The sequence below is a fragment of the Heterodontus francisci genome, chromosome 38 (genome assembly GCF_036365525.1).
Source record: "Heterodontus francisci isolate sHetFra1 chromosome 38, sHetFra1.hap1, whole genome shotgun sequence".
Classification (NCBI taxonomy): domain Eukaryota; kingdom Metazoa; phylum Chordata; class Chondrichthyes; order Heterodontiformes; family Heterodontidae; genus Heterodontus; species Heterodontus francisci.
Window position 1 is genome coordinate 7338878 of NC_090408.1, and position 21017 is coordinate 7359894.

General features: G+C 44.4%; 1 protein-coding gene across 13 annotated transcripts in view; it reads left to right on the top strand.

Moving 5' to 3' along the window:
- Nucleotides 1-21017, top strand: part of cers3a (ceramide synthase 3a) — a 202395-nt gene that overhangs the window by 51363 nt on the left and 130015 nt on the right. For all 13 annotated transcript variants that reach the window (XR_010969695.1, XM_068017697.1, XM_068017696.1 and 10 more), the window contains one exon: nucleotides 15087-15205. Coding sequence is in view for 12 of the 13 variants with exons in the window: in XM_068017697.1 (XP_067873798.1) it covers nucleotides 15087-15205 (119 nt within the window). In the remaining variant the exon portion in view is untranslated. The remainder of the gene's footprint in view (nucleotides 1-15086; nucleotides 15206-21017) is intronic.

The following is a 21017-nucleotide window of genomic DNA, read 5'->3' on the forward strand; positions in this document are numbered from 1 at the left end:
CACCCTGCAGGAGAGAAAACACATGCCCGCGGGCTGCTTGAAATGAGCTGGTGGCATTAAAGTTGATTGTAGATATCGCTTTCACTGTCAATCACAGGAAGAGCGGCCTGGGCTGCAGGCCCTTGTGCAGTAGCTGAAACAGCTTTCCTGTTGCCTCTTCGCCAGTATCTTCAGAGGACCTGTGTATCTGTAAATTATTGGGATAGGATAGAAGAACATAAGAAATAGGAGTAGGTCATTCAAGCTTGCTCCGCCATTCAATGAGATCATGGCTGATCTACTTCAATGTCATTTTCCCATACTATCCCCGTATCCCTTGATGTTTTTAATATGTAGAAATCTATCGATCTCAATCTTGAACATACTCAACGGCTGAGCCTCCATAGCCCTCTGGGGTAGAGAATCCAAAGATTCACCACTTTGAGTGAAGAAATTCCACCTCAGTCTTAAATGGCCTGCCTCTTATTCTGAGACTGTGTCCCCTGGTTCTGGGTTCCTCAGCCAGGGGTAACATCCTTCCTGTATCAATCCTGTCGAGCTCTGTAAGAATTTTGTATGTTTGAATGAGATCACCTCTCATTCTTCTGAATTACAGAGAATAAAGGCCCAGTCTATTTAATTTTTCCTCGTAGGGCAATCCCTCCATCCCAGGAATTAGTTTGTTGTACCTTTTGTTGCACTCCCTCTATGGTAAGCATATCTTTCCTTGGACCAAAACTGCAAACAATACTCCAGCTGCAGCCTTTATATAATTGCAGTAAGACATCTTTACTCCTATACTCAAATCCTCTTGTAATGAAGGCCAACATACCATTTGCCGCCTTAATTGCTTGCTGAACCTGCATGTTTGCTTTCAGTGACGAAAGAACAAGGACACCCAGGTCCCTTTTGAAATTCAACACTTCCCAGCTTCTCATCATTTAAGAAATACTCTGTATTTCTGCTTTTTCTACCAGAGTCGATAACCTCACATTTCTTCACATTGTATTTCATCTGCCGAATTTTTGCCCACTCGCTTAGCCTCTCCAAATTCCCTTGAAGTGTCTTTGCATCCTCCTCACAACTCACACTTCCACCGAGTTTTGTGTCATCTGAAAACTTGAAAGATTACATTTAATCCCCACACCAAATCATTGATATAGATTGTGAATAGCTGGGGCCCAAGCACTGATCCTTGTGGTACCCCACTAGTTACGGCCTGCTATTCCGAAAATGGCCCATTTATTCCTACTGTCTGTTTTCTGTCTGTTAACCAGTACTCATTCCATGCCAATTCCATATGCTCTAATTTTGTTTACTAACCTCTTGTGTGGGACCTTATCAAAAGATTTCTGAAAATCTAAATATACCACATCTGTCGGTTCCCCTTAATCTATTCTGCTAGTTCCATCTTCAAAAAACTCCAATAGATTTGCTAAACATGATTTCCCTTTCATAAATCCATGTTGACTCTTCCCAATCCCACCATTATTTTCTAAGTGTCCTGTTATCACATCCTTTCTTATAGATGCTCGCATTTTCCATACTACTGATGTCAGGCTAACAGGTCTGTAGTTCCCTGTTTTGTCTCTCCCTCCTTTCTTAAATAGTGGGAGTACATTTGCCACCTTTCAATCTGCAGGAACAATTCCAGAGTCTATTGAATTTTGAAAGATGACCACCAGTGCATCTACCATCTCTACAGCCACCTCGTTCAACACTCTCTGGGATGTAGATCATCAGGTTCATGGGATTTATCGACTTTTAAACCCCCTTAATTTCTCTAGTACTTTTTTTTTAGTAATATCTTGCTGTTCCTTGTTTACACAAGCCCCTTGATTCTCCATTATTTCTGAGAGGTTTCTAGTATCTTCCTCCGTGAAGACAGACTCGAAGTATTTGTTTAGTTTCTCTGCCATTTCCTTATTCCCCACTATAAATTCTCCTGATTCCACTTGGAATGGACCCACATCTGTCTTTGCTAATCTTTTCCTTTTTACATACCTATAGAAGCTATTACAGTCTGTTTTTATGTTTCTTGCTAGTTTACTCTCATTCTATTTTCCCTTTCTTAATCTTTTTCTTGGTCCTCCTTTGCAGAATTCTGAAATTCTCCCAGTCCTCGGGCTTACCATTTTTTTGGGCAACTTTATACACCTCTTCCTTTGCTCTAATACAGTACTTGAATTCTTTTGTTTTCCATCTCTACATTTCAAGAATTCGTCCTCCACAACATTAGTACCAAAAAAGTTTACCCAGTCTAGAAGTAGATTGAAATCCCCCATGATTACTGTATTACCCTCATTATATGCACCTCTAATTTCCTGATTTATACTGTGATTTACACTACCACTGCTGTTTGGCCTATAAACAACTCCCACCAATGTTTTCTGCCCCTTGCAGTTTCTTAGTTCCACCCAAACTAATTCTGCATCGTGATTTTTAGAACTTGGGTCATCTCTCACTACAGTACTAATGCCCTCGTTAATTAACAGAGCTACCTTTCTCCAGCTTCCTGTCCTTCCTGAATGTCATGTACTCTTGGATATTCAGGTCCCAGCTTTGGATTCCTTGTAGCCACATCTCTGTAATGGCTCTCAGGTCATACATATGAATTTTTATTTGAGATGACAATTCATCTGTTTTATTGCACATGCTTCAGGCATTCAGAAACAGAGCCCTTAATTGTTTTTTTTTTACTGATTTGTAAACTCTGGCCATATCTGCTGGCACACTCTTAAGTTTGCAATCACTGTCCCTGCCTGCTACACTCTGATCATCATTGCTTTTATTGCTACCTTGATCCATTGCCTTGTCATTTTCCTTTAACTTACTCAGTCTTTCCCTCGATGATCCCTTTCCCTTCCGTTTAGTTTAAAGCCCTCTCTACTTCCCTAGTTATACGATTTGCTGGAGCACTGGTCCCAGCAGGGTTCAGGTGAAGTCCGTCCCAACGGTCTTGTAGGACATGCACTACCTCAATTCTTTTGTCCTCAAACCTGTATTATTGCACCTTCATTAAAATTGCAAATAATGGAATGGCATGAGGAACTCATACCTGGTCCTCAAACTCTCTCAAAATGGGTGGGAGCAGAAAGAAAGACAACTTGCATTTATATAGCACCTTTTGAAGTACAGTCACTGTTATAGAGTCATACAGGACAGAAATAGGCCCCTCAGCCCATTGTGTCTGTGCCGGCCATCAAGCACCTACCTATTCTAATCTCATTTTCCAGCACTTGGCCCATAGCCTTGTATGCTATGGCGTTTCAAGTACTCATCTAAATACTTCTTAAATGTTGAGATGATTCCTGCCTCTACCACCTCTTCAGGCAGTGCATTCCAGATTCCAACCACCCTCTGGGTGAAAAAAGTTATCCTCAAAGCCCCTCTAAATCTCCTGCCCCTTACCATAAATCTGTGCCCCCTTCCGCTAAGAGAAAAAGTTTCTTCCTATCTAATCTATCAATACACCTCATAATTTTGTATACCTCAATCATGTCCCCCCTCAGCCTTCTCTGCTCCAAGGAAAACAACCCTAGCCTTTTCAGTCTCTCTTCATAGCTGAAATGCTCCAGGCAACATCCTGGTGAATCTCCTCTGCACCCTCTCCAGTGCAGTCACATCCTTCCTATAATGTGGTGCCCAGAACTGTACACAGTACTCCAGCTGTGGCCTAACTAGTGTTTTATACAGCTCCATCATAACTTCCCTGCTCTTATATTCTATGCCACGGCTAATAAAGGCAAGTATCCCATCTGCCTTCCTAACAACCTTTATCTACCTGTGCTGCTGCCTTCAGTGATCTATGGACACCAAGGTCCCTCTGACCTTCTGTACTTCCTAGGGTCCTACCATCCATTGTGTATTCCCTTGCCTTGTTAGTCCTCCCAAAATGCATCACCTCACTTTTCAGGATTAAATTCCATTTGCCACTGCTCCGCCCATCTTACCAGCCCATCTATATCGTCCTGTAATCTAAGGCTTTCCTCCTCACTATTTACGACACCACCAATTTTCGTGTTCGTGTCATCTGCGAACTTAATGATCATACCTCCTATATTCACGTCTAAATCATTAATGTACACTACAAACAGCAAGGGTCCCAGCACCGATCCCTGCGGTACACCACTGGTCACAGGCTTCCAGAGAGTCATAGAATCGTACAGCATATAAACAGGCCCTTCGGCCCACCGCGTCCATGCTGACCAAAATGCCTATCTGTACTAATCCCACCTGCCTCCATTAATTCCATATCCCTCTATGCCTTGCTCATTCAAGTACATGTCCAGATGCCTCTTAAATGTTGCTACTGTTCCTGCCTCCACCACCTCCTCAGGCAGCTCATTCCAGATACCCACTATTCTTTGTGTGAAAAATTTACCCCTTTGGTCCCCTTTAAACCTCCTCCCTCTCCTCTTAAATCTATGCCCTCTAGTTTTAGTCACCTCTACCATGGGAAACAGACTCTGGCTATCTACCCTATCTATGCCTCTCATAATTTTATATACCTCTATCATGTCCCCCTCTCAGCCTCCTTCGCTCCAGGGAAAACAGACGCAGCCTATCCAATCTATCTTTATAACTCAAGCCCTCCAAACCAGGCAACATCCTTGTGAATCTTTCTGCACCCTCTCTAGCTTAATCACATCTTTCCTGTCGTGCGGCGAACAGAACTGCACACAGTACTCCAAGTGCGGCCTAACCAATGTTACGTACAACTGTAACATGACATCCCGACTCTTGTACTCAGTGCCTCGGCCGATGAAGGCAAGCATGCCATACGCCTTCTTCACCATCCTGTCTACCTGTGTTGCCACTTTCCGGGAACTATGTACTTGCACCCCAAGGTCTCTCTGCTCAACAACACTCCCCAGGGACCTGCCATTCACTGTATATGTCCTGCCCTGGTTTAACTTCCCAAAATGCATCACTTTGTACTTGTCTGCGTTAAATTCCATTTGCCAATTCCTTGCCCACTTTCCCAGTTGATCGATATTCTGTTGTAACCTTGGACAACCTTCTTCACTGTCCACAATACCACCAATTTTGGTGTCATCTGCAAACTTACTAATCATGCCCCCTACATTCTCATCCAAGTCATTAATATATATGATCAACAACAGAGGGCCCAGCACCGATCCCTGCGGCACACCACTGGTCACCGGCCTCCAATCTGAAAAACAACCCTCCACTACCACCCTCTGCCTCCAATCATCAAGCCAATTTTGTATCCAATTGGCTCGCTCACCCTGGATCCCATGTGTTCAAACCTGCTGGACCAGCCTACCATGCTGGACCTTGTCAAAGCCTTGCTAAAGTCCATGTAGACAACATCCACCGCCCTGTCCTCATCAATCCTCTTGGTCACCTCCTCAGAAAACTCAATCAAATTCATGAGACATGATTTCCCACGCACAAAGCCATGCTGACTGTCCTTAATCAGACCATGCCTTTCCAGATGCATATAAATCCTGTCTCTCAGAATCCCATCCAATAACTTTCCCATCACTGATGTAAGGCTCACAGCCTGTAGTTCCCTGGCTTATCCCTGCTGCCCTTCTTAAATAAATGCACAACATTAGCTATCCTCCAGTCCTCCGGTTCTCACCCGTGGCTAACGATGATACAACAATCTCTGCCAGGGCCCATCAATCTTCTCCCTTGCTTCCCATAGCATCCTAGGATACACCTGGTCAGGCCCTGGGGATTTATCCACCACCACCTTTTTGTTCTTTGGCCTCCTTGTCTCGAGGGACAATAGGTAAGTGCCTGGAGGTGGTCAGTGGTTTGTGAAGCAGTGCCTGGAGTGGCTACAATGGCCAGTTCTAGAGTGACAGGCTCTTCCACAGGTTCTTTCTTTTGGGCCTCCTTATCTCGAGAGACAATGGATACGCGCCTGGAGGTGGTCAGTGGTTTGTGAAGCAGCGCCTGGAGTGGCTATAAAGGCCAATTCTGGAGTAACAGGCTCTTCCACAGGTGCTGCAGAGAAATTTGTTTGTTGGGGCTGTTGCACAGTTGGCTCTCCCCTTGCGCCTCTGTCTTTTTTCCTGCCAACTACTAAGTCTCTTCGACTCGCCACAATTTAGCCCTGTCTTTATGGCTGCCCGCCAGCTCTGGCGAATGCTGGCAACTGACTCCCACGACTTGTGATCAATGTCACACGATTTCATGTCGCGTTTGCAGACGTCTTTATAACGGAGACATGGACGGCCGGTGGGTCTGATACCAGTGGCGAGCTCGCTGTACAATGTGTCTTTGGGGATCCTGCCATCTTCCATGCGGCTCACATGGCCAAGCCATCTCAAGCGCCGCTGACTCAGTAGTGTGTATAAGCTGGGGATGTTGGCCGCTTCAAGGACTTCTGTGTTGGAGATATAGTCCTGCCACCTGATGCCAAGTATTCTCCGAAGGCAGCGAAGATGGAATGAATTGAGACGTCGCTCTTGGCTGGCATACGTTGTCCAGGCCTCGCTGCCGTAGAGCAAGGTACTGAGGACACAGGCCTGATACACTCGGACTTTTGTGTTCCGTGTCAGTGCGCCATTTTCCCACACTCTCTTGGCCAGTCTGAACATAGCAGTGGAAGCCTTACCCATGCGCTTGTTGATTTCTGCATCTAGAGACAGGTTACTGGTGATAGTTGAGCCTAGGTAGGTGAACTCTTGAACCACTTCCAGAGCGTGGTCGCCAATATTGATGGATGGAGCATTTCTGACATCCTGCCCCATGATGTTCGTTTTCTTGAGGCTGATGGTTAGGCCAAATTCATTGCAGGCAGACGCAAACCTGTCGATGAGACTCTGCAGGCATTCTTCAGTGTGAGATGTTAAAGCAGCATCGTCAGCAAAGAGGAGTTCTCTGATGAGGACTTTCCGTACTTTGGACTTCGCTCTTAGACGGGCAAGGTTGAACAACCTGCCCCCTGATCTTGTGTGGAGGAAAATTCCTTCTTCAGAGGATTTGAACGCATGTGAAAGCAGCAGGGAGAAGAAAATCCCAAAAAGTGTGGGTGCGAGAACACAGCCCTGTTTCACACCACTCAGGATAGGTACTGCAGATAAAATTGGTTGTCGGAACTGTTACACAGTTGGCTCTCCCCTTGCGCTTCTGTCTTTTTTCCTGCTGACTGCTGTATCCACCTTAATGTGCTTCAAAACCTCCAACACCACCTCCTTTTGTAATGTTGATATGCTCCAGGATATCACTGTTCCCTCCCTTGAACTCACTAGCTTCCATGATCTTCTCCACTGGTAAATGCGGACGAGAAATCTTCATTTAGGACCTCGCTCATTTCCCGTGGCTCCACACGTAGATTACCACGCTGATCCTTAAGAGGACCTACTCTCTCCCTAGCTACCCTTTTACTCTTAATATACTTCTAGAATCCTTTAGGATTCTCCTTTATCTTATCTGCCAGGGAAATCTCATGGCCCCTTTTCGCCCTCCTAATTTCCTTCTTAAGTGTAGTCCTACATCCCCTATACTCCTCGAGGGACTCACTTGATCCCAGCTGCCTATACCTGACATATTCCTCCTTCTTTGTCCTGACCAGACCCTCAATATCCTTCGTCAACCAAGGTTCCCTAAACTTGCCAGCCTTGCCCTTCAATCTAACATGAACATGCCGGCCCTGAACTCTTCCTATCTCACTTTTTTAAAAGCCTCCCACTTGCCAGACATCCCTTTACCTGTAAGCAGCATCTCCCATTCAACTTTTGAGAGTTCTTGTCTGATGCCATCGAAATTAGCCTTCCCCCAATTTAGGACTTCAACTTGAGGACTCGTCCTATCCTTTTCCATAACTATCTTGAAGCTAATAGAGTTATGGTCACTGGTCCCAAAGTGCTCCCCCACTGACACATCAACCACCTGCCCAGCCTCATTTCCCAAGAGGAGGTCGAATGTAGACCATTCTCTAGTAGGGCCATCCATATACTGCTTCAGAAAACTATCCTGGACACACTTAACAAATTCTTCCCCATCTGATCCCTTAGCACTAAGGCAGTCCCAGTCAATATTATGGAAGTTAAAATCACCTCCTATTACAACCCTAAAATTCCTACACCTATATGTGATTTCTCTCCATATATGCTCCTCCAATTCCCTCTGACTATTGGGGGGCCTATAGTATAATCCCATCAAAGTGATCACCCCTTTCTTATTTCTAAGTTCTACCCATATGGCCTCGCTGTACGTTCCCCCCGGGATATCCTCTCTAAGTACTGCCGTGATGGTCCCCCCTAATCAATAGTGTAACTCCTCCTCCTCTCTTACCTCCACCTCTGTCACGCCAGAAGCATCGGTGCCCCGGAACATTGAGCTGCCAGTCCTGCCCATCCCTCAAACACGTTTCCGTAATAGCAATAATATCACAATCGCATGTACTGATCCATGCTCTGAGGTCATCTGCCTTACCTGTAAGGCTTCTTGCATTAAAGTAAATGCAGTTTAGCCTACCAGACCTTCCATGCTCCCTGTCCTGCCCCTGCCCGGCCTGCCTACTGGAATTGCACTTGCCAAAAACAACCCTCGACCGTCACCCTCTGCCTCCTGCCACTAAGCCAGTTTTGGATCCAATTTGCCAAATTGCCTGGATCCCATGGGCTCTTCCCTTCTTAACCAATCTCCCATGCGGGACCTTATTAAAAGCCTTACTGAAGTCCATGTAGACTACATCAACTGCTTTACCTTCATCTGCACATCTAGTCACCTCCTCGAAAAATTCAATCAAGTTAGTTAGACACGATCTCCCCCTGACAAAGCCATGCTGACTATCCCTGATTAATCCCTGCCTCTCCAAGTGGAGATTAATCCTGTCCCTCAGAATTTTTTCCAATATTTTCCCTACCACTGATGTTAGACTCACTGGCCTGTAATTATCTGGTTTATCCTTGCTACCCTTGTTGAATATTGGTACCATATTCGTTGTCCTCTGGTACCTCTTCTGTGGCCAGAGAGGATTCCTCACATATCAGCCTGGGATACATCACATCTGGGCCTGGGGATTTATCAACTTTTAAGCCCACTAAAACAGCTAATACTTCCTCCCTTCAATGCTAATATGTTCAAGTATATCAAAATCCCCCTCCCTGATCCGTACATCTACATCGTCCTTCTCCATAGTGAACACAGATGAAAAGTAATCATTTAAAACCTCATCTATATCCTCCAGCTCCACACACACATTGCCACTTTGGTCCCTAAAGGACCCTACTCTTTCCCTGCTTATCCCCTTGCCCTTTATATACTTATAAAAAAGATTTTCCTTTATCTTGCCCGCCAGTGTTTTTTCATGTCCCCTCTTCGCTCTCCTAATTTTGTTTAGTACCCCCCTACAGTTTCTACGCCCCTCTAGTGCCTCCGCTGTTTTCAGCGCTCTGAATCTGCCGTAAGCCTCCTTTTTTTTTCCTGATCCAATTCTCTATATCCCTTGACATCCAGGGTTCCCTGGACTTGTTGGTCCTACCCTTCACCTTAACGGGTACATGTTGGCTCTGAACTATCACTATTTCCTCTTTGACTCCCACTGGTCTGATGTAGACTTTCCTACAAGTCGCTGCTCCCAGTCCAGTTTGGCCAGATCCTGTTTTATCATACTGAAATCGGCCTTCCCCCAACTCAGTACCTTTATTTCCAGCCCGTCTTTGTCCTTTTCCATAACTGCCTTAAATCTTAGAGTTATGGTCACTATCCCCGAACTGACACTTCTATCACTTGTCCAGCTTCATTCCCTTGCATTAGGTCCAGTACTGCCCCTTCTCTTTAGGACATTCTCCGTACTGGCTCAAAAGGCTCTCCTGTATGCATTTTCAGAATTCTGCCCCCTTTAATCCTTTTACACTAAGATTATCCCAGTTGATATTAGGGAAGTTGAAGTCCCCTACTATTATTACCCTATTATTTTTACACCTCTCTGAAATTTGCCTACATATCTGCTCCTCTATCTCTCCCTGACTGTTTGGAGGCCTGTAGTACACTCCCAACCAAGTGATTGACCCCCTTTTTAAAAACATTTCTACCCATATGGCCTCATTTGAGGAACCTTCAAAGATATCATCCCTCCTTACTGCAGTAATTGACTCCTTGATCAACAGTGCAATACCACCTCCTCTTTTATCCCCTCCCCTGTCACGCCTGAAGATTCTATACCCTGGAATATTGAGCTGCCAGTCCTGCCCCTCCCTCAAGGGCGGCGCAGTGGTTAGCACCGCAGCCTCACAGCTCCAGCGACCCGGGTTCAATTCTGGGTACTGTCTGGAGTTTGCAAGTTCTCCCTGTGTCTGCGTGGGTTTCCTCTGGGTGCTCGGTTTCCTCCCACATGCCGAAGACTTGCTGGTTGATAGGTTAATTGGCCATTATAAATTGCTCCTAGTATAGGTAGTTGGTAGGGTAATATCGGGAAGGTGGGGATGTGGTAGGAATATGGAATTAGTGTAGGATTAGTATAAATGGGTGGTTGATGGTCAGCACAGACTCGGTGGGCCGAAGGGCCTGTTTCAGTGCTGTATCACTAAAACTAAAACAACCATGTCTCTGTGATAGCAATAGTATCATAATCCCATGTGCTAATAAATGCCCTCAATTCATCTGCCTTACTAGTAAGACTCCTTGCATTGAAATAGATGCAATGCAGCCTTGCATTTTTCACTTGTGCCTTAACAGGTCAATATTTGTTCCGCCTTCCAGACTGACTCTGTTTCTCTTCTATATTTGTCTGTGTATCACCCCCTACTGTACCTCCACTCTGTATCCTATCCCCCTGCCAAATTAGTTTAAACCCCCCCGCCCCCACTAGCACTAGCAAACCTCCCAGCAAGGATTAGGTCCTGTTCCGGTTCAGGCGCCACCTGTCCAACTTGTACAGGTCCCACCTTTGCCAGAAACAGTCCCAGTGATCCAGGAAACTAAAGCCCTCCCTCCTGCACCATCTCCTCAGCCACGTGTTCATCTGCTCTATCCTCCTATTCTTATACTCACTAGCACATGGCACCGGGAGCAATCCAGAGATTACAACCTTTGAGGTCCTGCTTTTTAATCTGCTACCTAGCTCCTAAATTCTTGTTGCAGGACCTCATCCTTCCTACCTATGTCATTGGTATCAATGTGTACCACGACCTCTGTTTACCTTCCCCCTTCAGAATGTCTTGTAGCCGCTCCGTGACATCCATGACCCTAGCACCAAGGAGGCAACATACCATCCTGGAGTCACATTTGCGGCCACAAACGCCTAGCTGCACCCCTTACAATAGAATCCCCTATCGCTATAGCTCTCCCACACCTTTTCCTCCCATCCTGTGCAGCTGAGCCACAAACTTGGCTATTGCTGCATTCTCTTGAGAAGCTATCTCCCCCAACAGTATCCAAAGTGGAAAATCTGTTAGAGAGGGAGATGGACCCTGCGGACTCCTGCACTACCTGCCTAGCTCTTCTACTCTGCCTGGCGGTCACCCATTCTCTTTCTGTCTGAGTAGTCTTTACCTGCAGTGTGACCACCTCCCTGAACGTGCTATCCATGATGATCTCAGCCTCGCGGATGCTCCACAGTGTCTCGAGCTGCCACTCCAGATCAGAAATGCGGATTTCGAGTTGCTGCAGCGGGAGACACTTACTGCACAAGAGGAGCACTCCACGTTGCCGAGCTGCCCTGCCATGACTTACCCTTAATTTAATTTATCCCATTAAATTGCCCAACAATTAGATTATTTACACTAGGGACCTTGATTCCCTAAAAAAAAAAAAACTACCTACTATATTAAAAAAAAACTGTAGACGTTTCCCTTTAGAACAAAGAAAATTACAGCACAGGAACAGGCCCTTCGGCCCTCCAAGCCTGCACTGATCCAGATCCTCTATCTAAACATGTCCCCTATTTTGTAAGGGTCTGTATCTCTTTGCTTCCTTCCCATTCATGTATCTGTCTAGATACATCTTAAAAGACACTATCGTGCCCGCGTCTACCACCTCCGCTGGCAACGCGTTCCAGGCACCCACCACCCTCTGCGTAAAGAACTTTCCACGCATATCCCCCCTAAACTTTTGCCCTCTCACTTTGAACTTGTGACCCCTAGTAATTGAATCCCCCACTCTGGGAAAAAGCTTCTTGCTATCCACCCTGTCTATACCTCTCATGATTTTGTACATCTCAATCAGGTCCCCCCTCAACCTCCGTCTTTCTAATGAAAATAATCCTAATCTACTCAACCTCTCTTCATAGCTAGCGCCCTCCATACTAGGTAACATCCTGGTGAACCTCCTCTGCACCCTCTCCAAAGCATCCACATCCTTTTGGTAATGTGGCGACCAGAACTGCACGCAGTATTCCAAATGTGGCCGAACCAAAGTCCTATACAACTGTAACATGACCTGCCAACTCTTGTACTCAATACCCCGTCCGATGAAGGAAAGCATGCCGTATGCCTTCTTGACCACTCTATTGACCTGCGTTGCCACCTTCAGGGAACAATGGACCTGAACACCCAAATCTCTCTGTACATCAATTTTCCCCAGGACTTTTCCATTTACTGTGTAGTTCACTCTTGAATTGGATCTTCCAAAATGCATCACCTCGCATTTGCCCTGATTGAACTCCATCTGCCATTTCTCTGCCCAACTCTCCAATCTATCTATATTCTGCAGTATTCTCTGACAGTCCCCTTCACTATCTGCTACTCCACCAATCTTAGTGTCGTCTGCAAACTTGCTAATCAGACCACCTATACTTTCCTCCAAATCATTTATGTATATCACAAACAACAGTGGTCCCAGCACGGATCCCTGTGGAACACCACTGGTCACACGTCTCCATTTTGAGAAACTCCCTTCCACTGCTACTCTCTGTCTCCTGTTGCCCAGCCAGTTCTTTATCCATCTAGCTAGTACACCCTGGACCCCATGCGCCTTCACTTTCTCCATCAGCCTACCATGGGGAACCTTATCAAACGCCTTACTGAAGTCCATGTATATGACATCTTACAGCCCTTCCCTCATCAATCAACTTTGTCACTTCCTCAAAGAATTCTATTAAGTTGGTAAGACATGACCTTCCCTGCACAAAACCATGTTGCCTATCACTGATAAGCCCATTTTCTTCCAAATGGGAATAGATCCTATCCCTCAGTATCTTCTCCAGCAGCTTCCCTACCACTGACGTCAGGCTCACCGGTCTATAATTACCTGGATTATCCCTGCTACCATTCTTAAACTTTAGTTACTTACCCAGCTATTTAGAGTTATTCTCTAACAGCAGTGACTCACCAACCAATCACCTTGCAGCTTTCCTGTGACGTCACTGTTGGCTTTTTTGTTCAAAACTCTGGTGCGCTTGAAGAGGTCTGACTGCTCTCTGCTCCCGAGGGTAAGTGAAGGCCCCGAGCATTGCGCTGGATTAATCCGCTCCCTGTTCTTGGCGTTTCCACACAGGTCCGACTGCTTTCCGCTCCCGGAACGTTATAATGTTGGAAACGTAGCAGCCAATTAGCATGCAGCAAGATCCCACAAACAGCAATATGATAGTGATGTTGGTTGAGGGATAAATTTTGTCCAGCATATGGAGAGAATTTCCCTGTTCTTCAAAGTAGTGTCATGGGATCTGTTACATCCACTTGAGGGGGCGGATGGGGCCTTGGTTTAGTGTCTCATCCAAAAAATGGAAAGGTTACTTTCTGTGCTGCAATGGCACCCAAGGTGCAGGAACATTCTAGAGCCATTGCAACAAATAGATTTAAAACAACTGAGTATTTTTTGTTGCACCAGTGTTAAACCATTTTTGTGCTGATATTTATGAGCTAGGATACAATTTGTAAGGGGATCCATAACATCAAACCCGATTTATCCTTTTAAAAACAGGGTGGGAGGTTTACCTGTTTAACAGAGGCCCAAAGTACAGAGACAAACTTCCATTTCTGAAAATAGTATCACAGTATGCTTATTATGCAATTTTTTTCAAGAGAAAATGCATGGGATTTAATCTGTTTTCGAGAGTGACCAGGGGGCCAGAAACAAACATAGCTTTCCAGCAGGCCTGTCCCAAACTCTGTCAAACATCACACTCCACATTCTCTTCTGTCTGTCAATCACCTCAATTGCCAGTTATCTATCCAGCTTGCTTTTGAATTTATTGACGAATCCAGCTCCCCAGGCAGTGAATTTCAGATATTCATAATCTTCTCTGTAAAGTAATTAAATCTCTGCTCACATTTCCTCTTCCTTGCTTGAGCACTTCTAGATTGTGACTTAATTGTCTTAATTACGAGGGCATGCTTTATCTGTACCTTTTTATAATCTTGAACACTTCATGAAAATCTCCCAATTACTGTCACTTCTCATTCGTAAACACTCACAATTTCCATAGTCTCTCACAGCTCAAGTGCTCATTCAGACATTAGTTGACCCGTCGTTCACTCTATCCTCTGTCTGGGGACTACTGACACCATTTGGATGGCTTCATTGTGTGAGCTGTGACTCTGTTAGCACTCGCCTTTGAGTTAGAAGGTTGTGGATCCAAGTCTCACTCCTGACATGAGTGTGTAATCCAGGCTGGCACTTCCAGTGCAGTGCTGCAAGAATACTATAAGATGGTATTCAGACTTGTTCATGGTACTCCAGGTACGACTGGACAATAGTCAGTATCTTTTTAATCCTACACCCCCCAAGATCTTCTGGGTTCTGATGTAGGGTCACAGACTTGAAACGTTAACTCTGCTTCTCTCTCCACAGATGCTGCCTGACCTGTTAAGTATTTCCAGCACTTTTTTTTTCAGATTTCCAGCATCTGCAGTACTTTTCTTTTATTTACCTCAAGATCTTGTTTGCTCCCATTACTGCTCTCTCATACTAGATGAGGGTTTCAGTAAACTAGCCACTCAGATCCTCCTCCTGTGTTACATTCTATCAAATATTATTGCCTTATATTCCTACTGCCTACTCCTATTCTCCAATCCCAACACTCCACATTTATTAAATAAGGTTTGCCACTTGCATTACTTTCTATGTATATGGTTTAGAGCTATGTATTAAGGAGAAAAGATTATAATGTGACATTGAATTAATTCTGAAGATGTTTTTTGTTTAATGTAATGAGTTGTATTTTTCTGTTAAATTTGCAGTCACAGCTAGAAGGCCTGTCAAAGAAATGCAGCTGGACCGTGCGCATGGTAGAGAGATGGTTTAGAAGGAGGCGCAATCAAGATAGGCCAAGTTTGATGAAAAAATTTCAAGAGGCTTGGTAAGTTTCAAATGTAGTTGTTGCAGGACCTTGCTGTGAATTTTGAATTGCTTTTGTTTCTTTTACAGAGACCGTCTTTGATCATACAGCTGATTGGTTTGGAGATTCAAATTGCCAGTTGCTGTACTGATGTAGACAGCAGTGACTCCCTGCAAAATATGAATGAGTTTGTGAATGTCTGGTTACACTGCAGCAAGCAGATTCACTATCTGTAAACCACTGAATTTAATTAATCATTACAGACAAAAATGAATGTTTCCTCTGTTTGCAAATCCTGTTGTGTACATGACAATGTTTGGGGATATTTGGGGGTACCAGGAGGCAGTCACACCCCTTAGGATAGGTTTTCTGATTTGGTCAGGGACAGGAGACTGTGGCTGCAGCTATGGCAGGTAAGGGGACTCGGAGGCAGGAGTGCAGGAGCTTCAGCCTTTGTGATTGTCCAACAGGTTTGATGCTTTTTCAGCTTGTTTGGATGAGAGTGAGGGCTGCAGGGTGGATGAGCAACCTGACCATGGCATCATGGTACAGGAAGCCATTCAAGTGGAGGGAGAAAAAAGGAATGTTGTGGTAGTAGGGGACAGTATAGTTAGGGGGATTGACACTGTTCTCTGCAGCAAAGAGAGAGAGTCCAGATGATTCTGCTGCCAGGGTTCAGGACATCTGCTCAGGGCTGGAGAGGAACTTACAGTGGGAGGGGAAGGATCCAGTTGTCGTGGTCCATGTAAGTACCAAAAACATAGGCAGGACAAGGAAAGAGGTTCTGCATAGTCAGTACGAGGAATTAGGCACTAAATTAAGAAACAGAACCTCAAAGATAATCTGGATTATTACCTGAGCCATGTGCAAATTGGCATAGGGCAAATAAGATTAGAGAAATTATTGCGTGGCTCAAAGACTGGTGTGATAGAGGTGGGTTCCGGTTCATGGGGCACTGGCATCAGTACTGGGGAAAGTGGGGGCTGTACCGTTGGGACGGTCTACACCAGACCCGTGCTGGGGTGGGTATTCTAGCGAGCTGCATAACGAGGGAAGTGGAGAGGGTCTTAAACTGAATAGTGGGGGCAAAGGCTCAAATTTGCGAAGATGTGGTAAATCAAAGAGTAGAGGCAAGGTAAGAGAGTAAGGTATTAATATGGGAAATGATAAACAGACTTTGACAGGAAGGGACAAAGCGTACAAATCTAAGAGTAAATCAACAGATAATGCTAAAGGTTACAAAAATAATAAAAGGACAAAACTAAAGGCTCTGTATCTGAATGCACGTAACATTTGAAACAAAACAGACGAACTCCGAGTGCAAATATTAAATTTAAGTCGGATCTGATGGCCATTGCAGAGACATGGCGGCAGGATGACATGGATTCGGACCTGAATATTGAAGGGTACATAGCATTTAGGAAGGACAGGAAATGGTGGAGGGGTGGCTCTGTTAATTAATGATGGTATTCGCACAGTAGAGAGGGCTGACCTAAGTTCAGGAAACCAGGATGTAGAAGCAGTTTAGGTAGAGATGTGAAATAATAAAGGCAAGAAGTCACTTGTGGGAGTGGTGTACAGATCACCTAATGTTAACCACACTGTAAGATGGGGTATAAAGGAAGAAATAATGGCAGCCTGTCAGAAAGGTACGTCAATAATCATTTTTTTTTTTAGAGATACAGCACTGAAACAGGCCCTTCGGCCCACCGAGTCCATGCCGACCATCAACCACCCATTTACACTAATCCTATATTAATCCCATTACCCTCTCACATCCCCACCTTCCCTCAATTCCCCTACCACATACCTATACTAGGGGCAATTTATAATGGCCAATTTACCTATCAACCTGCAAGTCTTTGGCTGTGGGAGGAAACCGGAGCACCCGGAGAAAACCCACGCAGTCACAGGGAGAACTTGCAAATTCTGCAAGTTTGAATCGAACCGGGCTCGCTGGAGCTGTGAGGCTGCGGTGCTAACCACTGCGCCGCCCAATTATAGGGGATTTTAACCTACATATAGACTGGAAAAATCAGATGGGCAAAGGTAGCCTATATGAGGAGTACGTAGAATGTTTTCGGGATAATTTCTTGGAACAGTACATTCTGAAGCCAACCAGACAGCAGGATATACTAGACCTGGTGTTGTGCAACGAGATAGGATTAACTAATGACCTCATAGTTAAGGTGCCCCTATGTAGCAGCGATCGTAATATGATTGAATTTACATTCAGTTTGAGGGAGAGAAGAGTGGGGCCAAGACTAGTATTTTAAACTTAAATAAGGGCAATTATGAGGGCATGAAATCAGAGCTAGCTAAAGTAAACTGACAAATTAGGTTAGGGATAGGTCAAGAGGGATGCAGTGGCAGACATTTAAGAGGATATTTCAGAATACACAGAATAGATACAGTCCAATGAGAAAGAAAAATTCCAAGGAGGGGGGGAACCCGCCATCCGTGGATAACTAAAACAATTAAAGATAGTATCAAACTTAAAGAAAAAACATATAATTGCACAAAGGTAGGTGGCAGGTCAGAAGATTGGACAGAATATAAAAAAAGAGCAAAGATTAACTAAAAGATTGATAAGGAAGGTAAAATTAGAGTATGAGAGAAAGCTAGCTAGAAATATAAAGACAAATAGTAAGAGTTTCTATAGATATCAAAAAAAGAAAAGTTAACAAAGTGAGTGTTGGTCTTATAGAAAGTGAGTCTGGGGAACTAATAATGGATAATAAGGAAATGGCAGATGAATTGAACAGTTATTTTGCATTGGTTTTCACGATAGAGGATACGAGTAACATCCCAGAATTAGCTGTAAGTCAGGAAATGGAAGGGAAGTAGGAACTCAAGAAAATCGCCATCACCAAGGAACTGGTACTGAATAAATTGTTGGAGCTGCAGGCTAACAAGTCCCATGGTCCTGATGGACTTCATCCTAGGGTCTTAAAAGAAGTGGCTAGTGAGATAGTTGATGCGTTAGTTTTAGTTTTCCAAAATTCCATAGATTCGGGGAAGGTTCTGTTAGATTGGAAAATAGCCAATGTAACTCCTTTATTCAAAAAGGGGGGGAGACAGAAAGTGGGGAAACTACAGGCCAGTTAGCTTAACATCTGTCTTAGGGAAAATGTTTGAAGATATTATTAAAGACGTTATAGCAGGGCATTTAGAAAAATTGAAGGTAATCAGGCAGAGTCAACATGGTTTTGTTAAAGGGAAATCATGTTTAACCAATTTATTGGAGTTCTTTGAGTTACATGTGCTGTGGATAAGGGGAACTGGTGGATGTATTGTACTTAGATTTCTAGAAGGCATTTGATAAGGTGCCACATCAAAGGTTATTGCAAAAATAAAAGCTCATGGTGTAGAGAGTAACATATATAGAATGGATAGAAGATCGGTTAGCTAACAGGAAACAGAGAGTAGGCATAAATGAGCCATTTTCTGGTTGGCAGAATGTAACAAATGGTGTGCCACAGGGATCTGTGCTCAGGCCTCAACTTTTTACAACTTATATAAATGACTTCGATGAAGAGACCGAAGGTATGGTTGCAAAATTTGCTGATGACACAAAGATAGGTAGGAAAGTAGGTTGTGAATAGGACATAAGGAGGCTACAAAGGGATATAGGTAAGTAAGTGGGCAAAAATCTGGCAGATGGAGTATAATGTGGGAAAATGCGAAGTTGTCCATTTTGGTAGGAAGAATAAATTAGAAGCATATTATCTAAATGGTGAGAGATTTTGGAGCTCTGAGATGCAAAGGGATCTGCATATCCTCGTACATGAATTGCAAAAGGTTAGTATGCTGATACAGCACATAGTTAGGAAAGCTAATAGAATGTTATCATTTATTGCGAAGGGAATTGAACACAAAAGTAAGGAGGTTATTCTTCAGCTATACAGGGCATTGGTGAGACCACATCTGGAGTACTGTGTACAGTATTGGTCCCCTTATTTAAGGAAGAATGTAAATGTATTGGAAGCAGTTCAAAGAAGGTTTACTAGACTGATACCTGGAATGGGCGGTCTATATTATGAGGAAAGATTGGACAGGCTAGGCTTGTATCTGCTAGAATTTAGAAGAGTAAGAGGCAGCTTGATTGAAACATATAAGATCCTGAGGGGTCTTGACAGGGTGGATGTGGAATGGATGTTTCCCCTTGTGGGAGAATCTTGAACCAGGGGTCACTGTTTAAAAATAAGGGGTCGCCTATTTAAGAGAGATGAGGAGAAATTTTTTCCTGAGGGTTGAGAGTCTTTGGAACTCTGTTCCTCATATGGCAGTGGAAGAGTCTTTGAATATGTTTAAGGCAGAGGTAGATATATTCTTGATAAGCAAGGGGGTGAAAGGTTATCAGGGGGTAGGTGGTAATGTGGAGAAATCAGTTCAGCCATGAACTTATTGAATGGCGGAGCAGGCGTGAGGGGCCGAGTGGCCTACTCCTGCTCCTAATTCATGTGTTCGTACAATGCAACTGAGATAAAATAATCCAACAATTTGACAAATAATAAAAAGCTGGTATGTGTACGCTCATTGAAACAAAGCACAATGTTGCTATATCACTGAGCCAAAAGCTCCCATGGCAGGGATGTCTGTCCTTTTGCAAAATCCACATGGTCCAATATTGAGTGGGCTACTCCGAACTGAAAACTCAAATTCCTCCTCTCTCAAATTCCATGCCGCTGGAAACTAAAACCCTAAACTCCACGCTTACATTTTATTTATTCGTTCATGGGATGTGGGCATCACTGACAAGGCCAGTATTTATTGCCCATCCCTAATTGCCCTCGAGAAGGTGGTGGTGAGCCACTTTCTTGAACTGCTGCAGTCCATGTGGTGTAGGTACAACCACAGGCCTGACCCAGCACTTTCTGACCCTGCCTGATGCTTTGTCCTTCCTCTGTCCACTCTGCTTTCCTGTCCTCCCCTTTCCTCCTCCTCTGCCCCTTTGCTCTGCTCTGAGGCTTTGTTACTCCTGATGTGTCTTCTATTGTAGGAGGGGTGTCCCACCTTAGCCTTGAGAGTCCTTCCCCATAGGCTCTTAAATGCTGCTTTATTGATCTAGATGGACCAGTCATGAAACAGCCTTGTCTAATCTTGGTTTTGAACAAGTCAGTCAAGTTGTGCTTGTACAAAAGCTTTCAATGATACGTTTGGAAAGGAAACGAGACAATCATGGGCTCTGTGGTAGTAACCCTAGGACCAGATTTGTTCTATGTATTGCACACTGTGACTGAGCAAATTGAGGTATGACCAGCAGAAATTAGTTACGAAAGAGTGACTTGCGCATATATGCCAACATTCACGACCTCAGAATGTCCAAAAGCATTTTACAGCCAATGATCTACTTTTGAAGTGTAGTCACTGTTGTAATGTAGAAAATATAGCAGCCAATTTACACACAGCAAGATCTCTCGAACAGCAATGTGATAATCCTCAGGTCATCTGCTTTAATGATGTTGATTGAGGGATAAATATAGGCTTGGACACTGGGGAGAACACCCCTGCTCTTCTTCGAAATAGTGCCATGGGATCTTTTACATCCACCTGAGAGGGCAGCCGGGGGCTCAGTTTGACGGCACATCTGACAGTGCAGCACACGCTCAGTACTGCACTGGGAGTGTCAGCCTAGATTTTGTGTTCTAGTCTCTAGAGTGGGATTTAAACCCACAACCTTGTGACTCAGTCAAGGCAGCTGGATCACATTGAACCACAGCTGCATTTGCACTGATTGCAACAGTGACCCACCAATGAAATGCAGTCTGTAAAATCAAAGAGCAAACTTAAGGGTGCAGTTTTTAACCCATTCATATTTCACAAGCTGGAG